The sequence below is a fragment of the Zootoca vivipara genome, chromosome 17, assembly GCF_963506605.1.
Source record: "Zootoca vivipara chromosome 17, rZooViv1.1, whole genome shotgun sequence".
Taxonomy (NCBI): Eukaryota; Metazoa; Chordata; class Lepidosauria; order Squamata; family Lacertidae; genus Zootoca; species Zootoca vivipara.
Genome location: NC_083292.1, coordinates 10547338 through 10563523, shown reverse-complemented (window position 1 = coordinate 10563523; position 16186 = coordinate 10547338). Strand labels below are relative to the sequence as shown.

General features: G+C 44.8%; 1 protein-coding gene across 12 annotated transcripts in view; it reads right to left on the bottom strand.

Annotated features, from left to right (window-relative positions):
• FBRSL1 (fibrosin like 1) overlaps positions 1-16186 on the bottom strand; it is an 808905-nt gene that overhangs the window by 420999 nt on the left and 371720 nt on the right. For all 12 annotated transcript variants that reach the window (XM_060269604.1, XM_060269610.1, XM_060269606.1 and 9 more), the window contains one exon: positions 5867-5902. In XM_060269604.1, the coding sequence (XP_060125587.1) occupies positions 5867-5902 (36 nt within the window). The remainder of the gene's footprint in view (positions 1-5866; positions 5903-16186) is intronic.

Sequence of the window (16186 nt, the reverse complement as noted above, 5' to 3'; positions counted from 1 at the left end):
ACTGAGCTATCCCATGTTGGGATAGCAGGCAGTGAAAGGGGCACACGGAAGAGGCATGCCGGATGTCATGACATCATAGAATTGAAGAGTTAGAAGGGATCCTGAGGGTCATCTAGTCTATCCCTTGCAATGCTAGAATCTCAACTAGATCATACATGACAGATGGCCATCCAACCTCTGCTTAAAACCTCTAAGGGTGAAGAGTCCACCACCTGTTGTGGAAGTCCGTTCCCCTGTTGAACAGCTCTTACTGTCAGAAAGCTTTTCCTGATGTTTAGTCGGAATCTCCTTTCTTCTATTCTAACTTCTACCCATTGGTTTGGGTCATAGTGTCCGGAGCAGAAGGGAACAAGCGTTGTTCCATCCTCTATGTGACAGCCCCTTAGATATCTGAAGATGGCTATCTGCTCTCAGTCTCCTCTTTACGAAACAGGCAGGGAGCACTGAAGGGTGAGTGCTGCCGCACTAAAATATTGATTTCTGAGAAATGTGGATCATGTATTTTGAGGCACCTGTATCAGTGCCAATTCACAGACTGCAGCAGTTGGGTAGACAGATATGCGATAAGGCAATCTTGCAAGTGAACAGGTCCAAAGTTGTTAAGGGCTTTATATACTAATAGTAACACCTTGAACTTGGCCCAGTAGCAAATCAGCAACCAGTCACTGAGCACAGGTGTTACATGCTGACAGTGTCTCACGCCTGTCAACAATAATGCTGCAATAACAGTAGCTTCTTGATCACAAGTGCATTGCATTCCCTTTATATTGAAATGAATGGCATGGAATAACATGATAACAATTTAATTTAAGTATGTTATGTGATTAGTTATGCAAATTCAGCAAGTTATGTAATTTTGCCACAGCAGACAGCGGGACAAATGATGTACGGTACTTTTTCATAGAAGATGAACTGGGCACATTATTTTTTCATCACTATTCAAAACGCCCCATGGCTCAGATTAGTAGCAACAAATTTATACACACTAGTTAGTGTAGAAAATAAAAGAAAGAATGTGTATGGCAGGTGGTGAGAGGGAAACAATCTATGACCTTAATTCTACCCTTAAATTCCCTCACACTCACACACAAACTGAATTCTTCCTACCTCGCAGAAACTTACCAGGTTCCTTACTGATGCTGAATTCTAATTTCACAAGCAATGGAAATGATGGGAAAGGAAGTGGAGGTGATAAGGGGATTGTTATGTGAAATTGTTTACCCCCTTGGAAACAATATCAATTTTTGCAATTTTTGGAGAGAGGGACTACAAAACTATATGAAAATATTCACCTATTCCCAAGTGAGAGCAGGAAATATTGCCCTCACTTTGACTTGGCTTTGTTACATCACCATACTAGCTATGTTATTCTTGACAAATTGAACTGCATAATCAGCAAGAAGGATCTTGTTATTGAAATGAAGTATGACCAAAACAGCTGCTTAAAGCAGGTGAAAACAAAAGCAACAAAATGAAACAAAAATCAAGACAAACAAAAAAAAGACCTGGAATGAAAAAGGAAATGTTTTATGGTTTGGCAGAACATTTTCAGGCCCATGAAATGCCTTTTTTGCATCAAGGAAGTTCACACATACACCTTATGCTCAGAAGATGGGTGAACCTTAACGCTCACAGCCCACTTTGGGGTGTGTGTGTGTGTGTGTGCGCGATCTCTACAGACCACAGTTTGAGATATCAGTGCTTATTACTCAAACTCTTTATGGCCCAGCAATCAAGAAACAAACTTATCAGAACTCCAGTGGCTTTCAGATAAACAGCTCTATACTTCTACATGCCTGTTTGTTCAGCAGATCAAAAGGAACTTCTCATGAAGGGAGATAAAAAATGCCTGCCCAAGATTTATTAACACCAGGGTGGTGGCAAGGCCTCTGACCTTTTTTCATTAAGCTCCCTCTCTCTCTCTCTCTCTCTCTCTCTCTCTCTCTCTCTCTCTCTCTCTCTCTCTCTCTCTCTCTCTCTCTCACACACACACACACACTTAGGGTTGCCAGACTCAATAGAGGACAGGACTTCTGTGCCTTTAATTGCCCTGCTCTCTTTTGAGTCTGGTAACCTTAAAGATAAACCAGCAGACCCTTTGCTTGGAAATTAAAAAAAGGGTCTGCTGGTTTCTCTTTAAGGTTTCCAGACTCAAAAGAGAGCAGGGCAATTAAAGGCACAGAAGTCCTGTCCACGATTGAGTCTGGCAACCCTACTCACACATACACACACGGGGGGGGGGAGAGAAGGGGGGAGAGAGAGAGACTTTACAAGTGGAGTTGTTCCTCCCACATTTCTCAGATTCACATTCAGTCACTCAAACATAAACTGAAAACCTGACCACAATTATTCTGCTTTGCATACTGTTGGCAATTGGTGCTTGAGGAAAAAAGCCACCACCACCCACCCAAATAAAAAAAAAATCAGGATATAAGCTTGAATGTTTCCCTGGTAGATACAATGATTTCAAAATTCCCGCCAGATGCAAATCATGTCCATCTTGCAGACTCAAGAATTCTCTAAAAACATTCAAAACCCATACTTAATGATGAGTGATGCTGTGAGAGGTTGTGCTGCTGCCATTCACCATACTAAGATAGTCCATGCAGGCATCATTCCAAGCGCTGGCCATCTGAAATATGTACCCCGAATTGTAAAAAACACAGACCTTTTCCAATGACAGCTTTTGCATCCACGGTTACTACAGTACTGGCAATTAGAAATGCTAAAAGGAATTAAGATTTCCTTCTCTCTCTCTTTTTTCACACTGGCAAGGGAATTAATTTAAGGCTTCAGTGACAGCAGTCAAAAGGAGACAGGACTTGTCTGATGCTATTTGGCAGTCAACTTTGGTTCACTTCGCTCAGTGCTATCCGCTTCTCCTTCTCTTTTTAAGAAAGCTACTATGATCAAAATTTAGATTCAGAAGCACAAGTAAGAATCCAGACAATATTTGCTTTATCTGGCAATTATGATTTCAAACCATCTCATCCCTTCCCTCTGTATGAGCAACCACACACAGCAATTTCACAAAATACTAGTGGAAGCGAATATAGTTCCAGCTGTATAGGTTGAATTACAGAATACCACCTTGTTCTTACACCACTATTTATTTACTAAGTATGTGTTCAGTAGCAATCTGCCTGGGTACAGAGTGTTCTTTTACTTTACTTAAAAAAAGGGGGGGGGAATCAAAGAATCAAGAACAGCTCCAGAATCACACAATGGTAACGCTTGAGTTGATGGCCAGATATTTATGAACGTTATTATTATGACAAACATTTTTGAACCTGGTTCTATCACATGGCATTGCACATTTGTCAAGTCAAAATCTGAAAGTCAGAATGTTTATCTAAATGTATTTTTATTCTGCCCTTCATCAAAAATTGATTTCATGGCAGTTTGCAAGGCAGTGGCCCATTCTGCACATAACACTGGACCATACTAGAGTAGTAGCAAGCCCCAGGCCCACACACTTCCCCTCCTCCTCTAGTGTGGCTGTGAGGAGAACAGAATTATCTGTTTTCTGTTTGAAACTAATCAGTGTCTGTTGTTTCATACAAACTGGGGGGGGGGTGGACTCTGGTTAGTTTAAACCTGGAACAGGGACTCCTGCTCCCATCAACTTCAGCCAGGATGGCCCATGGTCAGGAATGATGGGAGCTGTTGTACAAAAATCTCTAGAAAGCCACAGATTCCCCACCTGCAATTTAGAGAAACTGTGGTTTGTTGAAACAACTCGGGATCAAAGAACACTAGATTGCAAGAGGGGGGAGTACACAACTCCAAGACTCGTTCATGTAACACAAAACTATGGTTTAGTAATCCAATATGGCTAACGTGATCCAGAAGAACACACCCACCCCACTCACACATGAAAACAAAGTTCACCACAGCCAATCACAAAGAAACAACCACACCCTAGGCCAACACCAACCTCTCTCACCACCAAAGGAATACAAGCGAATAGTAAAGAGGACCCACACAAGTGATGCTGACACAAAACCCCACACATACCCCAACCAGAATAGAAGCATTGCCACCCAACCTCACCCCACTTACCATGCCCCCCTCAACCTCTTTTCCCATTTTCTTCCTACTCTAACACTAATGTCTTAACCATAGCTGCCAAGTCTCCCATTGAAAAATCTGGGATCAGCAGCGGCGCGGCACCGGAAGTCACTTCTACGCATGTCTGGACATGCGTAGAAGCAACTTCTGGTGCCGGCACTGCCTGATTTCCGGTGCCCAGACATGGGCAGAGCGGCACCTGAAATCGGTTCTGCGCATGTCCAGACATGTGCAGAAGGAGCCTCCCTGGCAGGTAGGAGATTGGGGGATTTACGGGATTTTTTCTATTCGGGATAACAGTGGGAAACAGATTAAAATCTGGTGGTTTCCCACGAAAAACAGGAGACTTGGCAGCTATGGTCTTAACAAATGAAACGGATCTGTAGAAAATGTAACTTTACAAAGAGACATTGTGCATACTTAGTATTATGTCTGAAATAAGCCAATAGTTTTGAAGCAAGACTGTTTCAGAAATAACAAGTCCAGGTTGTAGTCTGTAAGTACTGTTACTTTCGGGAAAGAAAACACCTTTGTACAAGCACTTTCAGGCAAAAACAAAATCAAGTGAACTCCATCACACCTGACTGATTCTTTCATCTCCATTTTTGGAGTTGGAGAGAATTCACATGAATTGGTGAAGCCAAGGGCGTACCCACCACGGGGCAAGTTAGGGCAGCTGCCCTACTCTAGAAGCCAGCTGCCCGCCCGCCCCAAGCTAAAAAGAAAGAAATCTCAATGCAAAAAGTGGGGTGCGCGGCCCCAGCCAGAAAGAAACAGACCAGCCCTCCCCCCTTTCCCCTTTCCCCTTTCCATAACCCATCGCACTTTCTCCTCTCCCCCTCCCACTATCGAGCTGCAAAAGCGGTGGGGTGTAAACGTAAGAGACGGAGGGAAACAGCGCACCCGGGGGATGGGGCGAGCTGCCCAGAGGGGCGACCAGTGCCGTGGGCAGGGGGGCAGGAGGGGGCAATTGCCCCCCAGAAGCAAAAGGCTAAGGGGCGCAGCGTGGCAGCCCCAGGCTCCGGCTCCCAGCGCAAAGCTCCAGAGGCGCGAGGGGAGCGTAAGCGGAGGAGCGCTAAGCGGGAGCGGGGAGTGTAAGTGGAGGAGGCAGCCACAGGCTCGCGTTCCCCGCGCACCTCTGGAGCTTCGCGCCGGGAACGGGAGCTTGGGGCCGCCTCCTTGGAAGACCTGGGAGGTGCGGAGGAGGCAGCCCCAGGCTTGCGTTCCCCGCGCGCCTCTGGAGCTTCGCGCCGGGAACAAGAGCCTGGGGCTGCCTCCTCAGAAGAGCTGGGAGGACACAGGCCACGTAGCCCCGCCCATATTCCCACTGTGGCCCCTCCCCTCCCGCCCCTTGCCCCCGCCCCTTGCCCTCCCTAATTTTGATCCTGGGTACGCCCCTGGGTGAAGCCAACATTCTAGTCAAACGTATGTGCATATGTTCAATTGGACATAAAATGTAACATGGCAAAATGGGACAATAAAAGGCTGATTTGGCCTTACACCGAGAAAGTCAAAGGTATGCTGCAGGCAATCTATGATCTTTGGATTTGTAGCTACATGGTTAGCATGAATGGAAAAGCAGAACAATAAAACCGGAGAGGCTCAGAAAACAAACTGTTTTAATACTCTCTCATGCAGAGAGTGGAGGTTTAGCAACGTGGCTGCACTTTTTCAAAGCCTCTTTTGCATGCTCTGTATTCCCACAGCGTACATGAACATGTAACAGGTAATGTAATCTTCCACAATCAAACAGTGATAGAAGTGAAATCGAATAATTAGCTATAAGGTGACTTACCGAATAACCTTTTCCTGAAAGTGATTGAGCAGAACTCTGTGGAAAGAAAAGGTACATCAGTATAAGTAACAAAGGGAGTTATGCATAATGCCATGAAAAATTGCAAGCTTCTCTCTCCATGCAATTGCAAAGTGCCATTTCCTAGGTAACTCTTATCAAGATCCAGGAATGCTGCTGCCAATCACACCACACTTGTAAAAAGATGCACATTTACATGCAGGTCTTCTTTGACTCAGACTCAGGTTTTGCCAAGGAAGCAGGCCCAATATCCCTTGAACATGCATAGCTTCATAAAGCAGACTGCTACATAGTAAGGTCATTGGTTCATCTAGTCCAGTGATCATCTTCTACAATTCACAGCTGGTCTCCAATGAAGTCTCAGCTACAGGTCTTTCCTAGGCAACAGTTGATGTAAGTTCATGGCTCAGTGGTAGAGCAGATGCTTTACATGCAAGTGGTCCCAGGTTCAATATCCAGGTAGATAACTGAGATAGACCCCTGTCTGAATCCATGCAGAGCTGTTGCCAATGAGTGCAGGTGAGGTAGTAGGGAATCTATGGCCCTCCAAATTTCATTTGACTCCCATCAGCGCCAGTAAACATGGCCAATGACCAGGTTGTGTGGAGTTGTAGTCTAGCAAAATCTGGAAGGTCACAGTTCCCTACCCCGGTATAGAAAACAGTGATGGTCTGACTCAATAAGAGGCTGCTTCCTTTAAATATCTATCACTGTGGGGAGTTGGTTGGAATAGAACATGTTGCCTTATACTGAATTAATTCTAGCCAGGTACCGTGCATTCTCGCTCTCCCATGATCATTCCCATTTGTGAAACCAGAGACTGGCTTGGAGGCATCCTGTAGACTACGGATCTAATTCGGGACCTCCTACTCACTTCTATGGGACGCAGGTGGCGCTGTGGGTTAAACCACGGAGCCTAGGGCTTGCCGATCAGAAGGTCAGCGGTCCGAATCCCTGCGACAGGGTGAGCTCCTGTTGCTCGGTCCCTGCTCCTGCCAACCTAGCAGTTCGAAAGCACCTCAAAGTGCAAGTAGATAATTAAACAGCGGGAAGGTAAACGGCGTTTCCGTGTGCTGCTCTGGTTCACCAGAAGCGGCTTTGTCATGCTGGCCACATGACCTGGAAGCTGTATGCCGGCTCCTTCGGCCAATAACGCGAGATGAGCGCCGCAACCCCAGAGTCGGTCACGACTGGACCTAATGATCGGGGTCCCTTTACCTTTACTCACTTCTATAGTTCAGGCCTAATCCCTATAGTAACCCTTTCCATTTTTCCAGCTACTACAATCCTTGTAGTAGGTGATCCTACCCATCTGGCACCAACCCCATTAATGGGTTGTATCCAATTAAGGCCTACTCACTAGACCTACTCACTAGACCTATTAAAATTCATAGACCAAAGTTAGTTAGGACTGCCTTGCTGGACATCTTCAGGAGAAGAAAAGGCTAAGAAGTAAAGTCTACACAAATCTCTAATGGAGTCCCTAAGACAGTTGGATGTCTTCTTGTATGTCTCCTTCCAGCAACTCCAGCAGCCAAGCTGGTGTCAAATGCATTGTTCCACTTTCCTTTGGACTACATCAGCAAGGCTGAGAGGAGGGTCTTATCATATGGCCAGCTCTGGTCCTCCATACACATTGTCCAGGCTTGTGCTCCAGAGAGCTCATTCTGGAGCTATTAACACAGAAAAAACAATGTGGGAAACAGCAGTTACGAGTTACTGGTCTCTGTAGTCAAAGTGGACGCTGTGATTCTCTAGCAATTTGACTTTGCCCCTGGAGGTACAATCCTTTTGAAACAGACAGATGCCAACAACAACAAACTCTGAGTAGGACAAACACTGGACACAATCATTTATTTTTCTGGGCATTCATGAAATACCAACAATATTATATTCTATTGTTAACTTATTTTATTTTGTGTGTGTAATTTTATTACAGTCAAACCTCGGTTCTCGAACGTAATCCGTTCTGGAAGACCATTCAACTTCTGAAACGTTTGACAACCGAGGCACGGCTTCCGATTGGTTGCAAGAGCTTCTTGCACTCAAGTGGAAGCTGCGTTGGAAGTTCAGGTTCCAAAAAACGTTCGAAAACCGGAACCTCCAGGTTTTCAGCATTCAGGAGCCAAAACATTTGAAAATGGAGCCGTTTGAGAACCAAGGTTTCACTGAATTATATTTTCTTTTATTTGCAAATTGCTTTAGGGCTTCTTAGTAGAAAGTAACATCCCTGGATAGCTCAGCTGATTAGAGTGTGGTGCTGATAATGGCAAGGTTGCAGGTTCAAATCCCCGTATGGGACAGCTGCCTTGCAGGGGGTTGGAATGGATGATCATCAGGGTGCCTTCCAACTCTACAATTTTTTTAATTCTATGAAATTTAATAGTGTAGCACCTCGGCTTACGTTACCCTCGGGTAACGTAAACTTCGGGTTGTGAAAGCGGCACCCCTGGAAGTGTTTTGCGGCATGCGCAGAAGCACTCTACTGTGCCACACATATGCACAGAAGTTGCAGAAACCTAGGGATCTGACCGGAGCTCCAGAACAGATCCCGTCTGCAACCGGAGGTACCACTATAGTAACCTAACACCATCTTTTTAAAAAGAAAAGGGGAGAGGGAGTGTGGTAAGAATTCACCTCTACACCACCTTGTTTGTTACCCAGGTGAGGATCAACCACCTTTTGAATAAACCACAGAACCATTTTCAAGTCCAGCATCCAGATTTAGGGATCCAGCTAAAGAATTGGAGTAACAGTGGCACAATTGTGGGGCTATTAAAGCTCATACTGAGAGTACTCAGTTCCTACACCAGGAGGAAAAAGAAAATCCCTGGAGATTACTATTGTCTGGGCTGGTCCACTTTAAAGTGTAATTAGAATAATTGCATAGTGGAATACTGCCACATTGGGGGAAAGAGGGAAATCTTGAACGTATAAAACTGGCATGCCAAAGAGAAAGTGAGGCTAGAACCCTCCCATTTAATGTTACAACCACCCCATTGCAGTCCCAAGTGCTACAGCCTAGACAAGAGTTCAACACCTGGTTTGGTTTGTCTTCCGAGCTGACAGTTTAAATATTCAGAATTTGTAACTCTTTTAAAGATTTGTTCCTTGCAATATTTCCGCTTTACTTCAGCCACTTCAGTTTAAAACTATCAATGGTTAACAGGACAGAGAGCGAGTAAAAGGAAATAGCATGTCAGCCTGGTTTATTGCTGGTTGGACCTGTTTAAAAGCTATTAAAGCATATTAAGGCTAACACATATCCAATACAGGTTCCATTATGCAGCTATTTACAAGTCTAGTCAAAATGCAAGATTCCCATCACCTCCCTTCCAAATCTACTTTACAACATGGCAGTGTTCCAAAATGTTTTTTATTGATTTTGTCATATTCACTCATGTTGTTGAAATGGACATGGTTTTTCTGTCATGCAGCGAAGAAGAATGACCAGATGGAGTCAACTAGTCGATGGGGTTAAGAAAAGGAGATGAAGTGGCCAGCAAGCTGAACCAAGTTCTTAAATCTTCTTTAGACTGCTACTCAAAACTGAAATGTACATTGAATATGTAAGAAGAGCCTGCTGCCAGCGACCTATCAAAGCCCAGCAGTGGTCAACCAGATGCTTCTAGGAAGCCTGAAAGAAGGACCTCAGCACAAAAGCGGCTTCCAGGAAGTGGTATTCAGAGGAAATACTCATAAGGACATATTCACAAGCACAGCTTTATTCTACACGGACTATATTTTAAAGATACAAGTTGGTGCCTATCACTATCTTTTGTGGGAGATAATTCCATAGTTTAAACTTTGTGCTGCATGAATCAGCAAACATAAGAAGAGTTATGCTGAATCAGGACAAAGGAATATTGTGATATATTGATATATTGCAATGTTTAAAGGTAAAGGGACTCATGACAATTAGGTCCAGTCGTGACCGACTCTGGGGTTGCGGCGCTCATCTCGCGTTATTGGCCGAGGGAGCCGGCGTACAGCTTCCGGGTCATGTGGCCAGCATGACAAAGCAGCTTCTGGCGAACCAGAGCAATGCACGGAAACGCTGTTTACCTTCCCGCTGTAGTGGTACCTATTTATCTACTTGCACTTTGAGGTGCTTTCAAACTGCTAGGTTGGCAGGAGCAGGGACCGAGCAACGGGAGCTCACCCCATTGCGGGGATTCGAACCGCCGACCTTCTGATCGGCAAGCCGTAGGCTCTGTGGTTTAACCCACAGCGCCACCCGCATCCCTTCATTGCAATGTTTAGCTGGTAATACATTGAGATATTGAAAACCAGTTATTGCCCAGCCCTAATCCACACCATAGGGTTAAACCACAGAGTCTAGGGCTTGCTGATCAGAAGGTCAGCGGTTCGAATCCCTGCAACGGGGTGAGCTCCCGTTGCTCGGTCCCAGCTCCTGCCCACCTAGCAGTTCGAAAGCACATCAAAGTGCAAATAGATAAATAGGGACCGCTCTGACGGGAAGGTAAACCGCCTTTCCGTGCGCTGCTCTGGTTCGCCAGAAGCAGCTTTGTCATGCTGGCCATATGACTTGGAAGCTGTCTGCGGACAAACGCCGGCTCCCTCGGCCTATAGAGCGAGATGAGCGCCACAACCCCAGAGTCGGACACGACTGGACCTGATGGTCAAGGGCCCCTTTAATCCACACCATACATTCAAAGCATAGCTTCCCCAAAGAATCTGGGAACTGTAGTTTGTTAAATGTACTGGCAATTATGGCTGTGTGACATGTAAACTATGGATCCCAGGATTCTTTGGGGGGAAAGCCATGTGCTTTAAACATCCTCCTGGAGAGCAATGTACAGCCTCTTCGCCCTTCTCTAGTCCTTTTTGCTGATGTGCCACAATAAACTAAGCCAAGGTTTGCAGCAGAAATTTTCAGGCCATAGCGTGGGGACAGGACAGGACTTCCTATTGGCCACTGTAAGAACCAGATGGGTCATTGGCTATTGTGGTTCTTAAATCAGTTGAAATTACTTCTGAGAAAATACACATACGGTAAGACTGAAATTACAAGGTATAAGTAAAAGAGGGGAGCGGAGGGGGACAAAATCCAGCTATTTTATTCCTAATTCCCTGCTGGGATTTTAAACACAGCCTGCAGAGTCCTTTAAAAGGTAGACTTGGCACAATACTTTGCAACACATGCAACTTTCTTTAGGGTTTTCAGAGGTAAAAGTTCCCTATGAAGATGAATATATTTTCCCTGTTTAAGATTAACATTTCCTGGAACTCAACACTGGATGCTTTTCTTTTGAACAGGATTTGTTATTGCTGTGTAAAGCTAGTAAAAGTGGTGTTCTTGTGGATCCAGCTCTTTAAAACCTTTTCCAACAGTTGGACTGACTGAGAGCAAACATTCCTTCCAGAAAAGCCCATACATGCTGCTTCTTGCACATCAAGTGCCGTCGACGAGTTTTGAAATGAACGTGTGCTTGCTCTACATAAAGTTCTTTTAGAAGAAGAAGAAGAAGAAGAAGAAGAAGAAGAAGAAGAAGAAGAAGAAGAAGAAGAAGAAGAAGAAGAAGAAGAAGAAGAAGTGCAGTCCACACTGAAGCCAATCCAAAAGGAAAAAGCATGTGCTAGGTAGAAACGATCTGGAAAATTATTTCCATTAGTACTACCAAGGGATGCTTGAGGAATTCAGTCTGTGTGTATTCCAGAACAAATTGACCTGATTCACAATTCCTGTTCCCCAAATATTCCAACACAGTGCATAGGTCATTTTTTTTTAAAAAAAAAATCCATAGTCTGCAACAAAGTATTCATTTAAACATGGGATTGCATCCAACTTACTTCGAAATAATTGATTTCAATGGAGCTACTCTGATACAACCTATGTATTTAAAAGCATTTAAAAAAAATAAATGATCTGCAGATCAATGTTGCATGCAGGACAGAGACGATCTCTGAGAACATGACACAGGCCCCAACAGTATGGTACCTTTAAAGCACTATCATATCACTTCAAACAGTCATAAAGGTAAAGGGACCCCTGACCATTAGGTCCAGTCGTGACCGACTCTTGGGGTTGCACGCTCATCTCGCATTATTGGCCGAGGGAGCCGGCGTACAGCTTCCAGGTCATGTGGCCAGCATGACAAAGCCGCTTCTGGCAAACCAGAGCAGCACATGGAAACGCCGTTTACCTTCCCGCTGTAGCGGTTCCTATTTATCTACTTGCATTTTGACATGCTTTCGAACTGCTAGGTTGGCAGGAGCTGGGACCAAGCAACGGGAGCTCACCCCGTCACAGGGATTCGAACCACCGACCTTCTGATCAGCAAGCCCTAGGCTCAGTGATTTAACCCACAGCGCCACCTGGGTCCTTTTAAACAGTCATGGCTTCCCTCAAAGCATCCCTATTCCCCTGAGAGAGCCACAATTCCCAGAGTTCCCTGGGAAGAAGAACTGATGTAAAACCATTCTGGGAAATGTAGTTCTGTGAGGGGAATGGGGGGGGGGGCAGTTCTCCTAACAACTCTCAGCACTCTTAACAAATTAAAGTTCCCATAATTCTTTGGGGGAAGCCATTACTGATTAAAGTGGCATAATAGTATTTTAAATGTACGTTATACAGTATGGTGCAGATGGGGCCACAGACTAGGGGAGGGGAACCTGGGTCATTCTTTAGATTTACCCAGGCTCACCTTTCATGCACTCCTAATCAATTCATGCATTACCAAAGCAGTATGGGAATCATTTTCTCATGATCAGGCCCCACACCACTCTCATAGGAACTCTAGAGAGGAACCAAACAACCTGGGTGAATAATATTCTGTCTAATGAATATTTTTCCTCTCCCTGGTCTGGAAAGGAACCATGTCACTCATTCATCCCAGTGCCTATAAAACCTAAAACCTAGGAGTGACTTGCAATCTGCCAGGATTCAGAGAATCAACAGTTAAGGTGCAAAATGTTCCTTCAGCCTCTTTAACCGAAAGGGTTCCTGGCCTCCCTCCTATAGAGAAGGTACCAATTACCATTAAGTGTGATGTGCTGGCGCCTTCATAACTGCAGACACCTTGCCATAAAGGAACCAACAGTTCTTTTCATGTAGACGAGCCATTAGATGCCTTTTGGTAATTTTACCAACCCGGGCTGAATTTGACCCACTGAGGACTTAAGAGTTAAAAGGCTTCATTATCCAATTACCAAGGCTCTTGAGACAGCCCTTCAGCCTGTAATTTTGGTCTTTTTTTTAAAAAAAAAAAACACAACCCACAAGATCTCCCCTCAATTTCTTAAAGGGGGGGGGAACCCTAACCAACAACTTTCTCTGCTTGTAATTTGGAGGGCGGGGGGGGGGGAGAAAATAACTTGCTAGTAAAGGCAGAGCTGAACTGCGGGGGTTTCAAAGCTGATGTTTTACAAGCAGCTATGGCAAGTTATTTCATTTATAATAAGATGCAATGTAGAAATTTTTGCACTGTGTGTCTGGGAGAAAGCAAAAAAGCAAAACAAAAGGGAATGTGATTTAGTGTGCAAAGGCAAGCTCCACTAAATTCAAGTCTGTGCTTAGGTATCAAGAAATATACCCAAATAAAATGTTGACACAGCTTTCAATCAAGTACCTTGTGTAGGAAGCAGAGTGTTGCATCCAACAAAGTTGCCCAGTCTTGATAACTGGCTGTTTATATCTGGAGCAGCCTCCTAAAATTCACTTGCAATATGGGCAATTTGCACTAATCCCTGAGGAGTGCCCCTTTGGGGGGGGGGGAATTATGCCAGATCCCTCACTGATGGGCATGGAACATTGTGCCCAAATTCGTTAAATTACAGTTCAGCGGTTTTGGAGAAAGGCTGTGACCTCTGTGCACGCAATGCCTACATTTTTATATATATAGATGCATCTCTGGGTTATTTGTGGGGCATAGGAATTCATTCACCCCCTATATATATATGGTCCGGCCCCCCACAAGGTCTGAGGGACAGTGGACCGACCCCTGCTGAAAAAGTTTGCTGACCCCTGGTTTAGAACAAGGATTAAAAAATATGTGGCCTTGAGGGCAATATGTGTCCCTTGGCCTAATTTCATGCAGCCCTAGGCCTAACTAGGCGCAGGTGGTAAGGAGGAGGGAACTGTGGGGTAGCCAGGAAGAGGGAAAATGTACTCTTTGGGCACTGGTCCTGCCCATTTTTTATTTTTTATTAGTTTTAGTTTCTCCTACCATTGGTTCCAGCTCCTCCTACCATTGGTTCTAGCTCCTCCCACCATTGGCTCCAGCCACACCCACTGCTGGCTTTCAGGCCCCCAGAAATTACCCCCAAAGCATGTAAGACCTTGAGAGAGAAAAAGTTACCCTGCTGCACGGTGGGGCTGTGCCTCGTGCCCCAGATGAGCTTCTGCCCTTACTGATGGTGAATGAACTGAAAGGGGTTTACTAAAATATCTGTTTCTTTTCCTTTTCCTTTTTTTAAATTTCAAAACAAGCATCAAATTCAAAATTTCAAAAACACAACAAGATGGAAGAAGTGAAATACTGAGATCACAACATGGGCGAAGGGGAGTGGGGGGCATGTGGGAATCTATAATATTCAGGCATCCCCAAACTGCGGCCCTCCAGATGTTTTGGCCTACAACTCCCATGATCCCTAGCTAACAGGACCAGTGGTTGGGGAAGATGGCAATTGTAGTCCAAAACATCTGGAGGTGCCTGCTCCAGACCATACCCACTTTAAATTGAGGCTCTGCTGCTAGGAGGATGAGATCACCTACACAGGAGGGCTTTTCTTTTCCCCATGGCCATGCAGACACGGTCCCTCTCCCATGTTTCCAGAGGGATACCGGCTGACATGTCTACATCCTCAGGAATGCATCAAAAACTTAGCCCCGCTCAGAGGTCAGGGCCTGACCTTGGAAACCACAAGAGATGGGGCAGCCCCCGTTACTATCTTTACACTTAGGAAACTTTGAAATGTCATTTCTCCACTTCAGTTCATGTGCCTGAACAAACAAAAGAAACCTCGCAATGTTGCTATCCCCGGCAAAACATACAACCCATTCTCCTCAGCCACTCTAAAATGAAAGGGGATTAAAAGTGCTGGGAAGTGTATGACTCCTGGTTTTTAAAAATGAAAAAGAAAAGAAAGAAGGACCAAAAACACACAAGGAGGTGGAGGGGATGGTTAGGGAGAAGAAAACTACTAACACATCGTGAGTGATCCCTGGAGGGAGAAGCTCAGGTAAGGTGAGGCCTAGTCTTCTGAGGCTCAGACCCAGCCCAGGCCACACCTATGCCATACACCTAGAGCACTATTGTGCCACTTTAACAGTCATGGCTTCCCCTAAAGAATTGTGGGAGTTGTAGTACGATAAGTGGTGCCTATTCCCCTTACATAGGGTTGCCATATTTGAAAATTTGAGCTTTTAGGAAACCATCATGATTGTTGACCTTTTTTTAATGCCCTCACGGAGCTGCAGTTCTCATAGTTAGTTAACAATCAATCCCTCTTCTTAAGGAACTCTGGGAATTGTTGTTCTGTAAGGAGCTCTGTAAAGTGAGTTAGACCCGCAGCCAAATATGGGGTGGGTGTGTGTGTCCAGAGCTCCCTCACACTATCGCTCTCTCTTTTTCACAGACAAACATCCAGCCAGCCATTCACAGGTTCCCAATTATTTCACCTTCTCTCTTCTCCACCTCCTAAACCCTCTGTCACCTAAGAGGTATCATTGTTAAATAAGATTTTGAACCTGAGCCGTAAAAGTGGAGGACGATGTCTTATAATTTCTGGTTTCCACTCCTTCGCCGCCAGGTAGATTTCTCCTTACCCCCAATAACATTTTAAAAAGTCACTTCATCCAACCTGACGGAAGAGAGCTAGAACGAGCGAAAGAAAGAGAGTCTAAAATGGAGCCTGTGAATTCTAACATTTTTATTTTTATTTTTAAAACGTTAAATAAACACCCAGCACTCTTATCTATGTCTCCATCCATCCATCCAAAGTGGCCAACACCTCTTGCAACATATTTCCTAATCAGCTGGTATTTATGGTTGATATTTTATATTTCCAATTTCCCCCTCAGGGCTCATGAGAACGCTGCACACCTGCCAACCTTTTCGACTGGGTCCATAATTGCCAATTTGCTCTTTGCCTTAGTATATCACTCAATTTAGCCCTTGCTGTGCCCCGCATACATCCTCATTCATCTAGATGCCCCCCATGACAATTAGAGTGTTAGCTTCAGCTAACTAGGGCAACTATTCTACTAGGGCTGGGAGACAATTATTAGTCTATTTTCCCATCTTGGGGGCAACAAAATTGAGAATCCATGACAATTAC